At 47.3% G+C, this 18,482-nt stretch overlaps 1 protein-coding gene across 6 annotated transcripts in view; it reads left to right on the forward strand.

Moving 5' to 3' along the window:
• Positions 1-18,482, forward strand: part of XPNPEP1 (X-prolyl aminopeptidase 1) — a 44,481-nt gene that overhangs the window by 16,181 nt on the left and 9,818 nt on the right. For all 6 annotated transcript variants that reach the window (XM_037904097.2, XM_043551141.1, XM_043551142.1 and 3 more), the window contains 9 exons: positions 13-156; positions 634-729; positions 3,113-3,194; positions 4,681-4,891; positions 10,491-10,580; positions 14,650-14,700; positions 16,223-16,281; positions 17,162-17,239; positions 18,147-18,218. In XM_037904097.2, coding sequence (XP_037760025.2) covers positions 13-156; positions 634-729; positions 3,113-3,194; positions 4,681-4,891; positions 10,491-10,580; positions 14,650-14,700; positions 16,223-16,281; positions 17,162-17,239; positions 18,147-18,218 — 883 coding nt within the window. The remainder of the gene's footprint in view (positions 1-12; positions 157-633; positions 730-3,112; positions 3,195-4,680; positions 4,892-10,490; positions 10,581-14,649; positions 14,701-16,222; positions 16,282-17,161; positions 17,240-18,146; positions 18,219-18,482) is intronic.

Below are 18,482 nucleotides of genomic sequence, written 5' to 3' on the forward strand. Positions count from 1 at the left end.
CCCCTTTGGCAGATCAATGGAAGAGGATGTCTAAAGCACTGAAAAGTGCCGGCCATGTTCTTGTGCCAGTCAAAGAGAACCTGATCGATGCAATCTGGGTAGATCGCCCCCAGCGACCCTGCAAACCTCTAATGACCCTGGACCTGAGTTACACAGGTTAGTGGGATCTGGTCCTGAATTGAGTGGATTCATTTTCATGCCTCTCTTCTTTCTTCCTTTCCCTTACATAGTGACAGGAGAAATATAACTGCAGCCCAGCATTATGTGCTGTTTGATTAAATTAAGGATCTAATTAGCCTCTGCTTATTCTCTTCAATGATTTTTTTGTTTTGGAAACCAGATATAAGCATTGATTGTGCCTAGATACTACAGTGATGGGTTTGTAATAAATACACAGATGTATGTTCCTGGAAAAAGGAGAAAAAGCCTGAAGCTGGTGGTGTATGTCATAAAGGAGCAGTAAGGAAGACAAGCCAGAGATTGCGTGTTTGGCTTCAAGGAAATTCTAGCCTCATTACATTAGGGCTTCATGGCTGTACATCTCTGCTGTTAGTCACTAAATTAGGCGGTGATAGCATTTGCAACTAAAGAATCAAACCCATCCACAGTCAGCAAATGTATTGTATTTCACAGGGATTGGCTGGAAAGAGAAGATTGCAGCTCTGCGTGCAAAAATGGTTGAGAGAAAAGTCCTCTGGTTTGTGGTTACAGCCCTGGATGAGGTAGCTTGTAAGTATCCTGGCTGGGTGGGTTGTCAGAACTCCCTGTCAGTACAATAGAACTTTCTCTCGTGGCTGGGAAATGGGAAATCTACCCCGTGCCAAGAGGCACGTGGTACACCCGAGGGGTTTGTTATAAGTCGATTAACTTGTATCAGAAGCAGCTATGGGACAGGGTCAGGAGCAGTCTCCATTCTTTACTAAGAGCCAGATTTTGGTCTCATTTACACCTGTGTAAATCCAGAGCAATAGACCAGATTTAGGCCCAGTGTATACAACAAATCACAACACTTGAAAAACAGAAGAAGAGAAGGAAAAGGAAGGCGATGTATAAAACCGAGGCAGCTTGAGGAAAGAATTGACAGACGAAATGTTCTAGCGTATAATATCCTTACACCACCAGCTCCAGGAAGCTGAAGGTTGTTTTAAGCTGTGATGCCTTGCCATCACTGAAGCAGTACTGTATGTGGCTCTGGGTACACAAATAGACACAACACCGTTTCGTATGCAGCATTTGTGGTTTCTAAGCACGTACGTGTGTGTGCTCGTGATTTCCACAAGCCTAGTTCTAGTTTTCATACTTATTAAAAGGAGCCCCCCGATCTCCTTTCCCCACAGTCTGCAAACTCCCGTCGTAAAACAAGACTGCAATGGACCTCATCCTAGTCCCCACCTGTTTCCATTTGCACTGGACAGGCAGCCAAGGGAGCTTAAAGAACCCGCAGGGGAGTCTCCAAGTAGCAAAACCAATGTAGCCAGCTCTAAGCCCTGTGATTCTGGCCTCCTGCCCCAGCATAGTAGGCATTCCCAGGGTGGGTGCAGGTCAGGCGAGAGCTAATGGAATGGCCCCAGGGCGCTGTTGGTCTGGCTCAAGATAGATATTATCTGGATTGCTCTAAACCTCAGAGTAGGTCCAGATGACCCATTGTTGACCATACCAGAGGTGCTGCATCAGTGGGGCTGCGCCTGTGTAGGAGAGCAGGCCAGGCTTGGGTGTGTGATTAGGGTAGGCTGTAGAATCCGCATCACCTGCTCCAGAGTGTAAATGATCTTGACAAATTCCCAGCTTCAGTTTGGAAATCAGTAACTTGGCGCCAGCAACGTGGCATAGTCAGGGCCCTTTGTATTCACTCCTAGCATTGTGAAACCAAGCGCAGAGCTACGAAAGGAATACATCCAATAGCAGCAAACGGGGACTCTTCTCTGGCGAGACCTGCATTAGCAGAGATGGCGGCCTTCTGTCCTTATCTGTACAGACACCAAGGCGTGCACGCCACTTTACAGACACAATGCTTGTTCCCGGCTCTCAGGTGGTTACAGTCTAAGTACACCTACCAGTGCAAGGGGTGACCATGAACAAAGGGCTGAGGAGGGGCTAAGGACAGCGAGAGAGATGCTTATTGCTAGGTGTACATCTGGTGCCCCTTTCCTTTACTATAGAAGGAAAAACCCTTTCATCTTATATTTAGCCACTAGATGTTGCTCTATTAAAATCTGAAGGGGCATCTGGAGGGAGGGTTGAAGAGGAGGCCACGGTATGGAGACCCTAATTTTGCTCAGCAGGCAGATTTCTACAGCCCCTTCCTGGAAGCCCCGTATGGGTCCTTGTAGCTTGGGAGAAGCAGGGTCTTTCCCAGGAAGTGTGCACGTACCCCACGACTGTCTTGCCTGATGTCACGTGGCCCAGTGGACCCAGCCCCAGACTGAAATGCCAGCATTGCAGGTCGCGCTTCCACCTCCGCGGCTGGCTCGCCGCATCACCGGGAGCCGCTCTTCCACCCGAATGTTTCCAAGAGTGAGTCCCTGGGTTTCGGAGGGCTCAGCTTGACTCCTGAAACCTGGCGCTCAGAGAGGCCCAGCGCCCGCTGCGCCGCTTGGCGTCCTCCTGAGTTGTGAGCGACCTGCGCGTTTGACAAGCAAGGCCACGAGCCGAGGAGCCACAACCAAAGGCCGTTTTGTAATGTTTTGGCCTTAGCTTCTCTGTGCCTCCCTTCCCCCAGGGGTCCCATGGCTGACAGGGCTCTGTGAGAGCAAAGTACGAAAACTTGAGCACTCTGTGGAGAGCGAGAGGTGATCTGCTGTCCCGCTGCAGAGACTGGGAAAGTCACTGCCTTGCCATTCTGGCGTCCCCATGGTAGTCTAGCTACGGAGCCCGAGCCCGAAGAGATTTTTCTGGCACCATTGAGTACTCACAGGTTTGGTGCCATCTTGTGGAGAAAGCAAATTACTGCCAGTAAAGCTCTGGGGAATTGCAACAGCTGGACTCTGGCTTAAAGCCCTGGTGTGAACCTGCTTTCGAGCCAACTGAATTTGGTTTTGTTTTTCTTTTCTAATACTGTTGAATTTAAATGATGAAACAAGACTGTGATTCTGGGCTCTCTTTTCTTTCCTAGGGCTGTTGAACCTCCGAGGCTCAGACGTTGAATACAATCCAGTATTTTTTGCTTACGCTGTCATAGGAACCGACACAATCAGGTCTTTACCTTGCCCCTTCTTTATCGTTACCAAGTGTTGCACTGACTTTCCAGGCATGTTTCCTGCCAGAGACTGGCTCTTGCATTGTTTGTGTCCTTTTAAACTGCATGTACCTCGGCCATATTAATGTCCTTTCCTAGCATTTTGGTATTCCATGATAATCCATTTCTCTCCCCCCGCTCTCATCATTGTGGTGGTGGAGTCAAGAGCTTTCGGTTCTGTTCCCAGCTCTGCTACTGTGTGACCTTGGGCAAGTCCTTTCACCTCTTCGTGCTTCAGTTTGCCCCTTTGTAAAATTGGGACCATGTAAAATGCTTTGAGATCTTTGTACCAAAGGTGCTATACGGAGCTGCTGATGAATTTGCATCAGCAGTGGGGCAGACGCTGGAGAACTTTATCCATTGAGGGATTTTTGAGGGGTTAACTTAGCTGAAGATTCACTTCGAAACCACAAGTGACGGTTGCTGCTGTGCTCTGGGATTTTGGGGCTTTGGGTGCCAAAGATCCTTCTCTTTTTGTTTAGTGCAACAAGCTTTGGTAGGGTACAAGAATCGAGGCACATGAAGGTACTAGCCAAACGTGTGTGACCTAGTGGGTAGAACACAGGCCTGGGAGTTCTGTTCTCAGCTGTGTGATGACTAAGGGTAATATCTGTCATGGATATTTTTAGTAAAAGTCACGGACAGGTCACGGGCAATAAAGAAAAATTCACGGAAGCCGTGACCTGTCCCTGACTTTTACTAAAAATATCTAGGACAAAATGGGGATCTGTGGGTCCCCACCCCCCCTGCAGCGGGGCAGCTGTGCAGTGGCTAGGAGTTCCGGAGGCCCCTCCGGGGGTTGGGTGTTAGAGCTCCAGGGTCCCCCGCCACCCATGGCTGGGAGCTGCGGGGCTACCCGCCACCTGCAGCAGCTAGGGGATTGTGGGGTACTCCTGCTGCATGCAGCTCAGGGGGTCCCCTGCCACTTACAGGGGACGGGAGCCACGGGGTACACCCACTGCCATTAGCAGCTGGGGGGTTGCGGGGTACCCCTGCTGCCTGTGGCTCTGGGGGTCCCCTGTGGGGGATGGGAGCTGTGGGGTACCCCCATCACTTACAGCAACTTGGAGCTCTGGGGGCTGCCAGAGGTGGCAGGGGACCCTGCAGCTCCCGAGCACCACAGGCTGAAGTCACGGAGGTGGTTGGAAGTCACGGATTCCGTGACCTCCGTGACTAAATTGTAGCCTTAGTGATGACATGCCCCCTTCTGTATAACTGAGGGTAACTACCTCCCAGGGTGGTTGTGAGGCTTAATTTCAATGCAGGGTACAAAGTGCAGGGAGATCCTTGGATAAAACGGTCTGGATCAGTGCACAGTGTTGTTCTTAATAATATCCTCTCTCCTTTAAATGTGATTAGAACAGTGTGATTTCCACCCCTTCCCACTTCCGTCAGGCGGAAACACAAGTCACACCCACGTGCTCTCTGCTGATACATTTCTGCAGGCTGTTTATCAGTGGCGACCGCATGGCAGACCCGTCCACGAGGGAACATCTGCTGCTTGATTCCGCCCTGGAGGCTGAGTTTAAAATCCAGGTGGTGCCGTACGAATCTGTCCTGACGGAGCTGCAGGCCATCTGTGCGGGTCTCTCCCCCAAGGAGAAAGTGTGGCTCAGTGACAAAGCCAGCTATGCCCTGACGGAGGCCGTCCCCAAGGTTGGTGTGTCCTGGCAGGGAAAAGGACTCCTCCTTCAAACCCAGTCCTGTGATGAGTGTTTTTAATTAGGGTACCTGCTCAGCTTCCCATCAGTGCTGGGTGCTGCAGGGTGGCTTTGACGAGAATGCCAGACTATCAGAGCGTTGTTTAATGGGGGGGTAGCTGTCCCCAGGGCAAGCATTCCAGCTTGTTAAGCCGATTTACCCTAAGAATTCTCGGATTCAGGGTAAGACAAGAACAGGGGAGGCAGAGGGCTGGGGAGATATGCGTAAACTAGGGTCACTGCGCGTGGATCTTGAGCATGTCCCATGCATGGCATAGATTAAATACACCCAATTGTTCAGGTGTAGATAGAACCCGGGGGGTGGGGGGGGCTGTGCTTGGTGGGAGGATCTGAAGATGGCTCCCCTTATTTGTTTCAGTGGCTTGTGGTAGAGGGGCAAAAAGCAGATAGTCAGGAGATGCAAGAGCCAAGGTAGACCACGTTCGTGTCCACTCGGCGAGGAATATTATGAGGACGCAGATTGCATGAAATGGCTGCTTATCCCTGTGATGGGTTAGCATGACTGCACAGGGACACTGTTGATATCAGAATTGTTTTGTTTCCTTTGTACTTGACACACCTCAGTATTGTGCTTGTAAATGTGTTTTCTGGGACTCCTTAAGAAGGCCCTATCCCACACTGCCCACTGTTCTGATACAGAGTATAACAGTCCTTTCTAAACAGGAGGCACTTATTCAAAGCAAACATACCTAAAATATGCTCTAGGGATTATTTTTGGGAAGTTCTATGGCCTGTGTTATACAGGAGGTCAAACTAGCTGATTACAGTGGTTCCTTCTGGCCTCGGAATCTATGAAAAAAAGCTATAACTACAGACAAATTAGCAGGCTTCCACACATCTTGAGTTCCAGCTGTGTCTCCCTAGTTCACCAATCTGTGCACACTCTGGAACTCCACCACAGAGAGACATCTAATGGCTAAATAATACACTGCAAGTAAACATTACACTCAGCACTGTTGTTGAGAGCAAGGACTTTTGGGCAATTTCCAAATCTGAATGTGCCACAAGGGATGGGGTTAGGAGGACCAGATGTATTAATGCAGTCACAATGGTTCTGGCTTCTCGTTCGCAGAGGAGAAGTGGTTGCACTCTGTCCCAGTTCAGCTGGACCTCAGCTGAAGGACCTTGTCACAGATGTCATAACCAACCAGTACAAAGAGTGGATGTAAAAAGCTCGGGAGAACACATGAATCAGGGATAGAATGGGACATGTTTTGTAGCTTTACCCGGTTGGATTAATTACAGTAAGGGACCTTTGGGGCCTAAGCTACTGGGTGAAGATTTAAAGAAGAGTAATTTTCATGATGGTGACAGATATCAATATAGGACATCTAGGACCTGGATCTTCAGAGAGGCTGAGCACCTACATTTCCACAGAGCTAGGGCAGCTTCCTCCACTCCACCCTTTGGAGGTGTTTCAAACCTGTCAGAGGGTACTTCAGTCCTCTACAGGCCCAAGAAATCCTTGGTCCCCTTTCCTGAGTCTGCAAGCAAGGGTGCCTATGGGGAAGGGCAATTTGCCATGTAGGCTTTTGCCCATCAGTACTGGAAGACACCCGCAGCTCACTGCACATAGGCCACCAAACAGCCACTAATGGCAACAGTGAGGAGCCATTATGGATTTGTGCTAGTGACCAAGAGTGGAAAAGTCTCCATTGCCACCCCATCCCAACCTTTGCGTTCCTTTAAAACGACCGTTCTCATGCTGTCCCTTATTAAGGCTGTCACTGGGGCAGGCTGTGGCCCTGTCCACGTCAGATTAAGAGGTGCTAGAATAATCAGCTGGGTGGAAGGGTCACTCGTGGAGGGCTTGGGTGAAACCTGGGATGGGGTTTTCGGAAGTGCTCCGTGCTGGCCTCTCTCTGCTCCCATTGAAGTCAATGGTAAAACTCCCCTTGTTTCCCAGCACTTCAGAACAGGCTTGGGACACAGCAGCAGAGTGGTCAGGGAAGCTGTCGCTGTTGTGTGGCTAGAGAGGTGCTCAGAATCACTGAGGTGGGCCCTACGCTGGGCATCGTTCACCAGCATAATCACTTGATTTTAAAAACCAATTGTGTAGTCGTCTAGGTCCTAGCCACCCCCTTCCTGTAACTAATCCCACGGGATAATCTACAAGGCAGCTCTACACTGACCACTGTGTCGCTGAGCCGTTGTGCTCAACAACTACCATTTTGGATGGAGGTCATTTTTAATCCTTGTCCTGCAGCCGCTCTCTGCTGTGGGTAGTTCCTAGTGACTCTAAAGGGACTACCCAGTGTAGTGAGCATTTGCAGGGTAGGGCTTAAAGTTGCAGTTTGGCTGAGAGACCAGGGTTGAAGGCCCTTTTCCTGCAAAAAGTGCCATGGGATTTTTAAGAACGGCCTAGGTTTTATGTCTTCCGAAAGAAACCTCTCCAGCTGCAAAGGCCGTTTATATATCCCCCTGTTGTCTATTTAGTTATATAGACAAGCTAATATCTGCCCTGTTCAACATGCCAGTTACCGCGGCCAAGAGAACAGGTATTGTGTATTATTTTTTCTCTAACAATGACGTTTGATTATGTATGTTGGCTGCCTCTCTGCTCCTCGTGCATTAGGACAGATGGGGAGATTGTAAAGCTTTATCATTTACACAGCAACAAATCTCTTCGATATATGATGGAGCTCTTTGTATCTTTCTGCCAACTCTTAAGAAACATGTGTGCTTTGCCTGATACAAAAACAAATCATCGGGATGTAGAACATGTGTAACCCAGATAAATCTCTCTGCCTCTTTCCTTAGTCAAACCTGGCCTCCCGACAGCATCAGATGCATTGTTCTGTGCCTGTTGCTGCTGCCCTGAAAAACTGCTGCAAAGTACTAAAACTCACTCCAACACCTCTTCTTAGAATAATTGGGGCTATTCATTTTGGGCATGAGAAGCAAGGGGTCAGCTCTTCATCTGGGGCAAACCAGGGTAGCTCTGTTGACTTCAGTGAAAATATCTTCTGCCAAATAGGGGAGCAGAACCTCAGCGTGGATAAATTGAAATGGCTCAGTTGAAATCTGTAGCAGGGTGCCATCCCAGAGCACCTCCCCAGGGCCTGGCATGGCCCTGCAGGCAGCTTGCCTTCAGTTTCCCCCTTTAGTTCTTTGCAATGATTGAGACTCAGGCCACAGTATGCAGGCCTTTTCGTGGGGCTTTCATTCGTTCTCTTCCAAATACAGAGACTTTAACCCCTTTGGGCCCATCCCTCTTCTCCTTCGGTCAGGAGTCCCATAGCCCTCCTTCTGGGGCCTGGGTGATCGTTTAGGCAGGCTTCTCCTCCTGGGCTGAGGAGTCCCACAGCGTCCCTTCTCGGGGATGTTCTCATTCCAGTCAGCTGCAGCCTTAAACCAGCTGGCCTCTTTTTCTCACTGGGTTGGAAGCGGTCAGTAGGCAGCACTGGTTCCCCTGCCGGTGTCTCCCCTGTTATCAGAGAGGAGGCAGCATATATATGCTGCCCTCCTTCCCAGGGCTTGTCCTGGTTGGCTGGGAGAGAGGGGATCCTTGCCCCACCCTGCACTACAAGGGTCCTGGTCCCTTAAAGAAACAGTATCCTGGATTTTCCCTTAGCATTAGCTGTTCCCGTAGGACAAACCACCTCTCTCCCAGTACCTGCCTCTGCCCTTCCATAGGCCTTTGTCCACTCCAAAATCCCAGGAACCTTAAAGGGACATGCCTTGGAACAGGGGTTGGCTGAACCCTAATCTGTACTCCACTTAAAGGGAACAGCCCCCTGTTGGAAAGGCAGTGCAGTTATGGTACTTTATACAGCTCAGGCTCTGGCCCGTAATAAGTAATTTAGGATGATTATTATTGATTATTAACTTACATTATCTTAGCGCCTAGAGGCCTCAGCTGAGATCAGGGCCCCGTTGTGCTAGGCGCAGCGCAAACGTATAGTGAGAGACAGCCCCTGCCCTGAAGAGCGTACAGGCAAAGAGTGGGAAGGGGAAAAAGAGTTAAGTGACTTGCTCAAGGTCAGTCTTCAGGTGTCTGGCAGAACTGGCCATAGAAACCAGGCCTCCTGAGTCCCAGTCCTATATGACTTATATCAGCCGAACGTCCAAGCAAGGGTACGGTAAAGCTCACTTGTGCACTGTGTAGATTTATCCCGCTCCTCTATCAAAGCCACATATTGCTGGTGTAGGCCGGAGTCCAACATAGTATATAACAAAGACCCTGCAAACCCTGTATTGATTTGCTTGCAAACGTGCATAAATATACTTTTATAGGAAGATAAATATACCCCGACGACATATCTAAAAATGTCAGCTGACGTACTGCATAGATTGGAGACTCTCCTGACTGATAAATGTAATTTCAGAGGAGCATTCGGCACTTTATTTCCTCAGAATGCAGCAGTCGTTCTCCTGCTACTGTAAAGTGTTCGGAAATGGTAAATCATCTAGTGGTCAGAGCAGAGGACTGGGAGTCAGGAGACCTGGGTTTTATTCTTAGCTCTGCTACTGGCTTGCTGTGAGACTTCAGGCAAGTCAGAATTTTTTAAAGGCTCCATTAGTCCCGGGTGCCCAGCTAGACTCTTATTTTCTACTATGTCCAAGCATAGATCTGACACAGTGGAGACTGGCAGTGGGAGGGAACTGGTTGTGGATCCCTGATTCAGAGCCATCCAGCCCTGGCACAAGTGAGATCTGCAGAGGGGCCGTCTTTACTTGGCATCAGTGTAAAGTCCCTTGGGGTCGTTGTGCCAGTGGAGGATTGATCAAAACAGAGCTCTCCTCTGCCACATCACCTCTGGGGTTGCCAGCGCTCCAGGACTGTCCTACCGTCTCCAGGTATCAAAGATTAATCTTGAGTTAAACATGATGTTGTGATGAAATCTCCAGGAATATGCCCAACCAAAATTGGCAACCCTAACCCCCTCTCTCTTCTAGTCTCCCTCAACATGCCTTCCCCTTCCCTTTCTCTGAGGATGGGTGGCGGCTGGGCTAGGAGGCGATGGAGCCACCTCCATCAGTCTTATGCCAGTGGAAAGTTCTGCCCAAGGGGGATTCTCCAGTGGCCACCTCTGTCTGCTTTAAGGCCACTTTATGGCACATGACCAGAGAGTCGAACTGTTAGGGCCTGATTTTTAGGAAATGCAACTCACCATAGACTTCAGTTAGAGCAGCGAGTGCTCAGCCCCTCTGAAAATCAACTCCTACCTGTCTCAACTGGCGCACCCCAGATTATAGGCGATCGTTGAAAATTTGGGCCTAAACCTCTTTGTGCCTTAGTTTTCCAGTGTGCAGCTCCAGGCTAACCGTTCTGACATACTGCATGTGGCCATCATGGCTCTTAGTTCGTTCCCTGAGTTATAATGAAGGCGGTAAACTCAGAACAGGGACCATTCCTCTGCTGTGTTCTGGCCAGCGCCTAGCAAACCAGCAGCAGTCGGCACAGAACAAGACCGTTCGCCGAAGGCTATTGTGGAAGTACAAACTGTGGTGATGTGAAAGTCCAAGATGTTCAACATGCAAGATCGTGCAGTTTGTATAATCAGGATGTAACCCCTGCCTCTGTGCTCTAGGCTCACCGCTACCTCACCCCGTATACGCCCATATGCATCGCGAAAGCCGTGAAGAACACAGCCGAAGCAGAAGGCATGAGACGAGCACATGTAAGTGACGCACCGAGTGCATTTCAGATAATCTCCCAGAGCTGGGGATTATGTTTCCCTTTCAGGGTTGGGGGAGTGTTTCAATTGGACTCATGTCTCGGATTAAGAAGCAAATAATACTTTGGATGTTTTCTTTCCTAAGCAGACCTTCTGTCACACACCTGCTGCTATTAACTGGGTCTTCTGCCTATTTGGTGCTCCCTTTAAAGATTTCTGAATCCTTCCTGTGCGCTCAGACATTGCTTGGGGCACAAACAAGGCTTTGCCACCCCTTTCTATCATGCTCTTTGCTGCAATGGCTGCCTTGGTGCATTTCTATACCCTGACTTTTTACAAGGACCGGGTGTTGGCTGATCGCCCAACCCCCAGCTCGGAAGAGCAGTGCACTGCTTGTTGTCTGCTCCCTTCCCTTTGGCCTGGGGCACCCTACCAGCTGTTGAAATCCCCACGGGATAGCTCGCAGGGTCATTGGAACACACAAGCCTTCCCTCCACATTTAAAGCCCCAGTGAAGGCTTTAAAGCTATGAATAACATGTATAGTGGTGTTAGTCACCATACATGTTCTCAGGGGGAAATATACAGCGTTCCAAACCCATATTTAGCAGGTGAGCCTGCAAAGCAGAGATTGTCCCTTTGCTAGGTCTATACTATGCCAGTGCAATGTGGCCCTGATCTGTACTGGGGTCTTAAGGGACTGCTGCTGTATAACCAGAAACTACTAATATCATGGGGTAGAAATAAGGAACCAAAAGTATATCCCTAAACCATAGTAGTGAATACCCTGGCTGAGAGTTTTATAAGGGACTAATCATTTTGGATGCCTCCATTTTTGGGTGGCCAAGTTGACGCACCTGAAATGGGGCTGATTGTCCGAAAGTGCTGGGTTCCCCGCCTTGGAAAAAATGAGGCCCCCTTTAAGGTGTCTCATGCTGGGCCCTTAAAATTGCAGGAGCTGCTTTGGAAAATCGTGGGCTCTTGTTTCTCCAGTTCGCCCTCTCATCTATAACCATCAGGCATCGGGCATCAATCTACTTTATTTTATGCCACTTTGGGCTCCGGGACCCCAAGCTGTCATGCCATCCAGGATGGACTTGGAGCATCCATGCCCATTGTATTATTCTTATTTCCAGCAGTGTCCACAATGTGCTAGGCACCCTCCAGACATAGCTATACTTGCTGTACACACTGCCAGGCAGTCCCACGGCCTTCACATCTATTTCACATTTGCAAACAGGGTATAGTATTCCGATGTAACTCTTCATGGGTTTGGTCTGTCAAGGTGCTAATATCTTCCTGAGAGGTAGGGAGCCCTCATCTCTCAGCTCAGAAGGGGTGCTCAACACCTGACAGAAGCAGGCCATGTAAGCATGTGGAACCTGCTAACACAAAATGGCTCTCGATCCCCCTCCAGTGGCTAATCCATCTATGCAGGTTTATGAATCTGCTACTGCCTTTGAGCTACAGCATGTGACTCCTTTCTCTCAGGCAACAGAAGACCATTTTAGATCCAGAGGTCCTCTGTTATATCCTTGCTACTGATAAACTATCCAGGGTGGTTGCAAAGGGACTCAGAATGCAGTCACTTCAATGGGAAGAGCAGGAGTGGGGTGACATATACCCGAACATCAAAAGAGAACAATAAAGGAGCATCTAGAGCAGGGGCATGAGACCAAGAACACCTGTGTTCTAGTCACATCATTGCCGCTGACTCCTCTTGCTAGTCTTGCATGTATCACTTCATCTCTCTGTGCCTCATCTTACCTATCAGAAAATGGGGATAAATATACTCAGGCCCATACTTCACAGCACGCATGTTGCACGGCATAGGTAGTATTTGCCAAAGGCTTCACAATCCTTGGCAATAAGACCCTATCCAGCTGCAAAGCTTTATTAACGTTTATTTTACTGATCTGGCATATTTAATCAAAGAATGTAATCAGAAAAATGTGAATTATAATTGTGAATTGTTTAAGAACCACTTTGCCAGATGCCCAAAAAGCCACAATTGAGGAAGAAGGTTGTATTGGTTAAAAATTTGACCTGGTTTAGAGGGGAAGTGAAGGCAGCTATACAAAAAATAATATGTAACAAATGGAATAAAGAGGAAGTTGATAGTAATGATAATAAATCAGAAGTAGGAATTATAGAAAATTGATAAGGGGAGCAATGGGATACAAAAGAGACACCTGTGGCCAGCAGAGTTAAGGACAATAATAATGAGTTTAATTACATTAGAAACAAAAATAATCCTATCAATTGTATTGGTCCAATACTGGAAAAAATGGTAGAATTATTATAATCATGCAGAAAAGTTAGATGTGCTCAATAAGTATTTCTATTCTATACTTAAAAAAAAAGATGTTGTAGTCATATTATATGATAACACGCTTTCCATTACACTAATATCTCAGGAGGATGTTAAACAGTAGCTAATAAAGTTAGATATTTTTAAATCAGCAGGTCTGGCTGTCTAGCATCCAAGAGTTTTAGAAGAGCTGCCAGAGGAGCTCACTGGACCATTAATGTTGATTTTCAATAAGTCTTGGAACACTGGAGAAGTTCCAGAAGACTGTGAGAAAGCTAATGTGCCAATATTTTAAAACCTGGGTAATTATAGGCCTGTCAGTCTGACATCGATCCCGGGCAAGATACTAGAGTGGCTGATATGGGACTCAATTAATAGAGAATTAAGGGAGAATAACATAATTAATGCCAATCAACATGCATTTATGCAAAATAGATCCTGTTTAACTTATCTTTTTTTGATGAGATTACAATTTTGGTTGATAAAAATAATAGAGTAGATGTAATGTACTTAGACACCTGTAATGCATTTAACTTGGTATCACACGATATTTTGATTAAAAAACTAGAAAAATATACAATTAATAAGGTACTTATTAAAAGGATTAAAAGTTGGCTAACTGATAAGTCTCAAAATGTAATTGTAAATGGGGAATCATTGACAAAGGGGTGTGTCTGTAGTGTGGTCCTATAGGGATCAGTTCTTGGCCCTCTGCAATTTACATTTTTTTTAATGACTTGGAAGAAAACATAAAATCATCACTGATAAAATTTGCAGATGACCCAAAAATTGGAGGCGTGGTAAATAATGAAGAGGACAGGTCACTGATACAGAGTGATCTGGATCACTTGGGAAACTGGGCACAAGCAAACAATATGCATTGTAATATGGCTGAATGTAAATGTATACATCTAGGATCAAAGAATGTAAGCCATATTTACAGGACGGGGAACTCTAGCCTCGGAACAAATGACTCTGAAAAAGATTTGGGGGTTGTGGTGAGTAATAAACTGAACCTAAGCACCCAATGCAATGCTGTGGCCAAAAGGGGTAATATGATCCTGGGATGCATAAACACCCTTGAGTGGGTGTAGAGAGGTTATTTTCCCTCTGCATTTGGCATTGGTGTGACCGCTGCTGGAATACTGTATCCACAGTTCAAGAAGGATTTTGAGAAATTGGAGAGGGTTCAGAGAAGAGCCATGAGACTGATTAAAGGATTAGAAAATATGCCTTACTGCAATAGACTCAGGAAGCTCCGTCTGTTTAGCTTAACAACATAACGGGCTCTTCAGTCTGACAGAGAAAGGTATAACGTGTTCCAATGGCTTTAAAATTCAGACTGGAAATAAGGTGTAAATTTTTAACAGAGTGCGTAATTAACCATTGGAACAATTTACCAAGGATCATGGTGGATTCTTCATTGCTGACAATTTTCAAATCAAGATTGGATGGTTTTCTACAAGATCTGCTCTAGGAATTATTTTGGGGAAGCTCTATGGCCTGTGTTATACAGGAGGTCAGACTAGATAATCACAGTGGTCTCTTCTGGCCTTGGAATCTATGAATGAATTTCTGGTGCTTGCATTAATCAGAGAAGTTAGAGGCTAGACAGACTGCTTAGATCTCTTACCTCATCTCCCTGCCAGTGTGCCCTGTGTTAATATCTGCTTGTCTTTGAATAAAAAAGACTGTTTCCATTGCAGCTTTATAAATCTTACGTGCACTCAATTACTTTTTCTTTTTTACCCATTTTAATATAGATTAAAGATGCTGTCGCTCTGTGTGAGCTCTTTAATTGGCTAGAGAAAGAGGTATAGTATTGATTTTTCATGTTTTAATGTAGAGATTTTATTGCATAATAACATTTTTCATTAGCATAAGCTTTTCAATACTATGAATATTCTCTTGATCAGTTCTGCTAGGAGAGGAAGAAAAAGCGCCCATTTTTCTCTGATTTTGAGGCTGTGGTTTGGATTCTGGTTTCCATCAAAGGAATGAGCTTTGTGAATCATGCTCACATTTATTAAATGCGGTCAAAAGGCAGATTAAGCAAACTCGCCTGAGGGGGTGAGGAAGGATCTGTCCAGGTCTAATATTGGAGGTACTATCTGCCTGCTGACTTGGTGTAGTAGATCGTAGAATAGTGTTGTATGTTACCATGCAGTGCTACAGAGACATGCTGAAGATAATCTGTATTGCCCAGTGGCTAGGGCAGTTTAGGTGTCTAAGTCCCACTGACTTAACCTGTCTGGGTGCTTTTGTGAATCCTACTAGGTGCCTCTCTGCATCTTTAGATACCTAAGGACCTTTGTAAACCTGGCCCTAGGTCATGTGACTGGTTTCCTGCTCTGCCATTTGCCCACGGTGTGACCTTCGGCAAATCTCTGCATCTGTGTCTCCATTTCCCCCTCACCAAAATGGTTAAAATAAAAGTGACCTTATTTTTTGTGAAGTGCTTTGAGATCTGTGTCTAAAGGCACTATCTGAGCATGGGTAGCTTTTATATATAAGTATTGTATGTTTTAATAATATTTCCATATGTGTTTTATTAGCACCTTAGATGCAAATAAGTATTAGTGCTAAAAATACAGATTATGGAAATGGAAAGAACTGGTTAAATCTGGTTTGATTTTCACCATTATTTGTTCTGAATTTGTACTTTTCAGCAGAGTGTCCGATCCCGGAAAGGGCTGCTGCCATGTGTGGCATTATTCCTATGCATAGTCTCATTGAAGTCAAGACATGCTGCAGTAGCTGTTTGCACATCTGGGGCCTAAAACTCTCTGATTCTGCACTGGTCAGTTTCACTTCCTGGCTCTGGCACTCTTAACACAATGCTGCTGAGTTTGGGTTTCTATCACTGCAGGGGGACAGTGAAATAAAACCCCAAAATGTGAATGTCCCTGTAAGATAAGGTTGTGTAAAGGCTAAAGATAGAGCCTCTTTCATAGCTTACTGGTTTCCTTTGCTAGTTGGCTTCCGAGGCGCCAACTTCTCCAGTTCCTGGGAGGTGCTTGATCCCTGCTCTGCCCTTTCCCCCAGGACCCCACCTCCACCCCGCCTCTTCCTGGCCCTGCTCCTCCCCCTCCTGTCCCCAGTGCCTCCTGCATGCCACTGAACAGCTGATCGTGGCGGGCGGGAAGTGCTGGGAGGGAGGGGGATGAGCTGATTGGCAGGGCTGCTGGCAGGTGGGAGGAGCTGATCTGCGGGGCTCCGATGGGTGCTGAGCACCCACTGTTTTTTTTTTTTTCTGTGGGTCCTTCAGCCCTGGAGCACCCACTGAGTCGGGGCCTATGGTTGGCCTGATAACTTAGCCCAGATCTTGTCCATTAGGTTGTGAAGGGATCTGTTACTGAAATATCAGCTGCGGACAAAGCAGAGGAGTTTCGCAGGTAAAAAAATAAAACCAAAACCTCCATCAGGGCGTTTTCTGGGTGGCTTTTTGATTCATATTCTGTGTTAATTTACCCTTTCCCCGATGCATGTTATCTGAGAACAAGCCGCTTTCCTAGGGTTGTATTTGGGCACTAGAAAAAGAGGGTTTGTGTCTGCTGGGTTAGGATCTCTTGGGAGGAGCAACTCTTGTCTTGCTGGATCCCATTCGCCACCTCTCCCGGCCTTCCTCTGCTGCTGGTTACAGGCTTTTCCCTTTGGCGGGCTGATCATGACACTTGCATGGGGAGGCAGGAGGCTCTTGTGAACTTGCAAGATGGAGATGATGATGCTTCCCCAATTCACAGGGGAGTTGTGAAGGGAAATTCATTAGGGCTGGATTCTCCATGCTCCTAAGGCCAAGTTGTGCCTCATAAGCAAGATGAGCATAGTGGAGAATCGGGGCCATTAATGTCTGCAAGGTGCTTGGATACTGCAGGGATGGTGCTATACAAATGTCTGAAAATAAATAACGAGTAAGAAGCGGGTGTGGTGTCTGAGGGCAGAGATTTGGAGCTGGTGAGGATGTTGGCTCCCTAGAAGGTGTGGAGGCCAGGCGATTTGGGAGAAGGCAGGACTCCAGCTAGATGGGAGGATAGGGCTGAACTTACTTGACTCCTGTCTCACGCTAAATCCACCTCTAAGCTTGTCCTGATGGCTGCGGGACTGAACTGATCTTTCTGTGGAGTGGAAGGGTTTGGGTGAGGTGAAATGGAGGCAGGGAAGAGGTTGGGAGGCTAACTAGAGACTGTTTTATTATCTGAGCTGTGCTGGTGACACCCACCTGCTCTGGTGCGTGTCTCTCGCTCACATGTGCGTGTTCACGGTGTTTCCTTTCAGCCAACAGAACGGTTTTGTCGACTTGAGCTTTGCTACGATTTCGAGTACGGGTCCAAACGGTGCCATCATTCACTACAAGTAAGAGAAGCGCAGCCCCTGTGCTCTTCAGCAAACGCATATACATTGCTTCCCCACGGAGCTACAGCCGAGGACAGAAGACTGAGATTATTTGGTTTAGACAAGGAAAAATATATCCCTTTCGCTCACCTTTTTGCTTTATATTGGCCCAGCTTCCTTCCCCAGCAGATACGAATCCCAGTGCACCACTTGGGATGCTGGCGCTTTGATGCCAATGTTGTACCAGGACTTCATGGCCAGCAGAGGACCATCCCATGTGGTGGCTGGTTCAGCCTATACAGCTGACTCCACTCCAGTGTTGGAGTTGGAATAGGAGGTGAAGGCAATCGATAATTTAACCGAGAGCCTGGATCAGTCGTCATGGCTGTGCTGGGGCAGTGAAGAGGTTCTCTGCTTCCACCATAGCATCTCCCAAACCTCAGTCTGCAGAGTTTCTTCTGAGGGGAGAATGGGTTGGCCCATCCTGGCTGCCTCCTCCCGGTGGATGATTTGGATTTCTTGTGTTATGAGGAAATTGCTAGTTATTTTGCAGCCCGGGATGGTTCCTGACGGCAGACAGGGAAGAAGTGGTGTGTGTGTGCGTGTGGTTCATTCTGACTACTCAGGAGTGTGGGGAGATGGGTTACCTGAAGTGTCTAGGAACTTCTTCCTTCTGAAGAGGGGAAGGAATGGGGGAGGCAGGGGAACTGTGCTGAAATGGGGCCGGGGGCGTATGTTGAAGAATGGGCAGAGTGGAGGAATACGCTCATCCACATCCCACGGCTCAGGCGCTGTGCAAATTCCAGCATTCAGGGAAGAAGTTGGAGCCGACCGATCTGAACTTGCGCTTGCTGTTGTCGTTCAACAGCCGCATTGGGCCAGAAGTGTTAAAATGACAGAACAAACAATTTTTCATTTAATTCAATAGGCCGGTTCCTGAGACCAACAGGGCTTTGTCTGGGAATGAGATCTACCTCCTGGATTCTGGCGCTCAGTACAAGTAAGTGGAAGGAGGGTTGCTGTAATTCTTGTTTCAATTAGAATAAAAAAACTTTTAGGGTGTAATCTGTAGGGCGGGAATCTCCATTGCTTTGGTGAAGCTTCCAAAGGGCTAGATTTGGTGCTGACTAAACAACTTGATGAGCTCTTATTTTTAAAGAACACCTGTCATGCAGGTCTTGTCTCTGTGTCCTGAGCATAGCAGTTGGTGGGAAATTGCACAAGAATGTTTAAAAATAAAATAGTTTCTAGGCCACACACTTTG

Source organism: Chelonia mydas, chromosome 7, assembly GCF_015237465.2.
Source record: "Chelonia mydas isolate rCheMyd1 chromosome 7, rCheMyd1.pri.v2, whole genome shotgun sequence".
Lineage (NCBI taxonomy): Eukaryota > Metazoa > Chordata > Testudines > Cheloniidae > Chelonia > Chelonia mydas.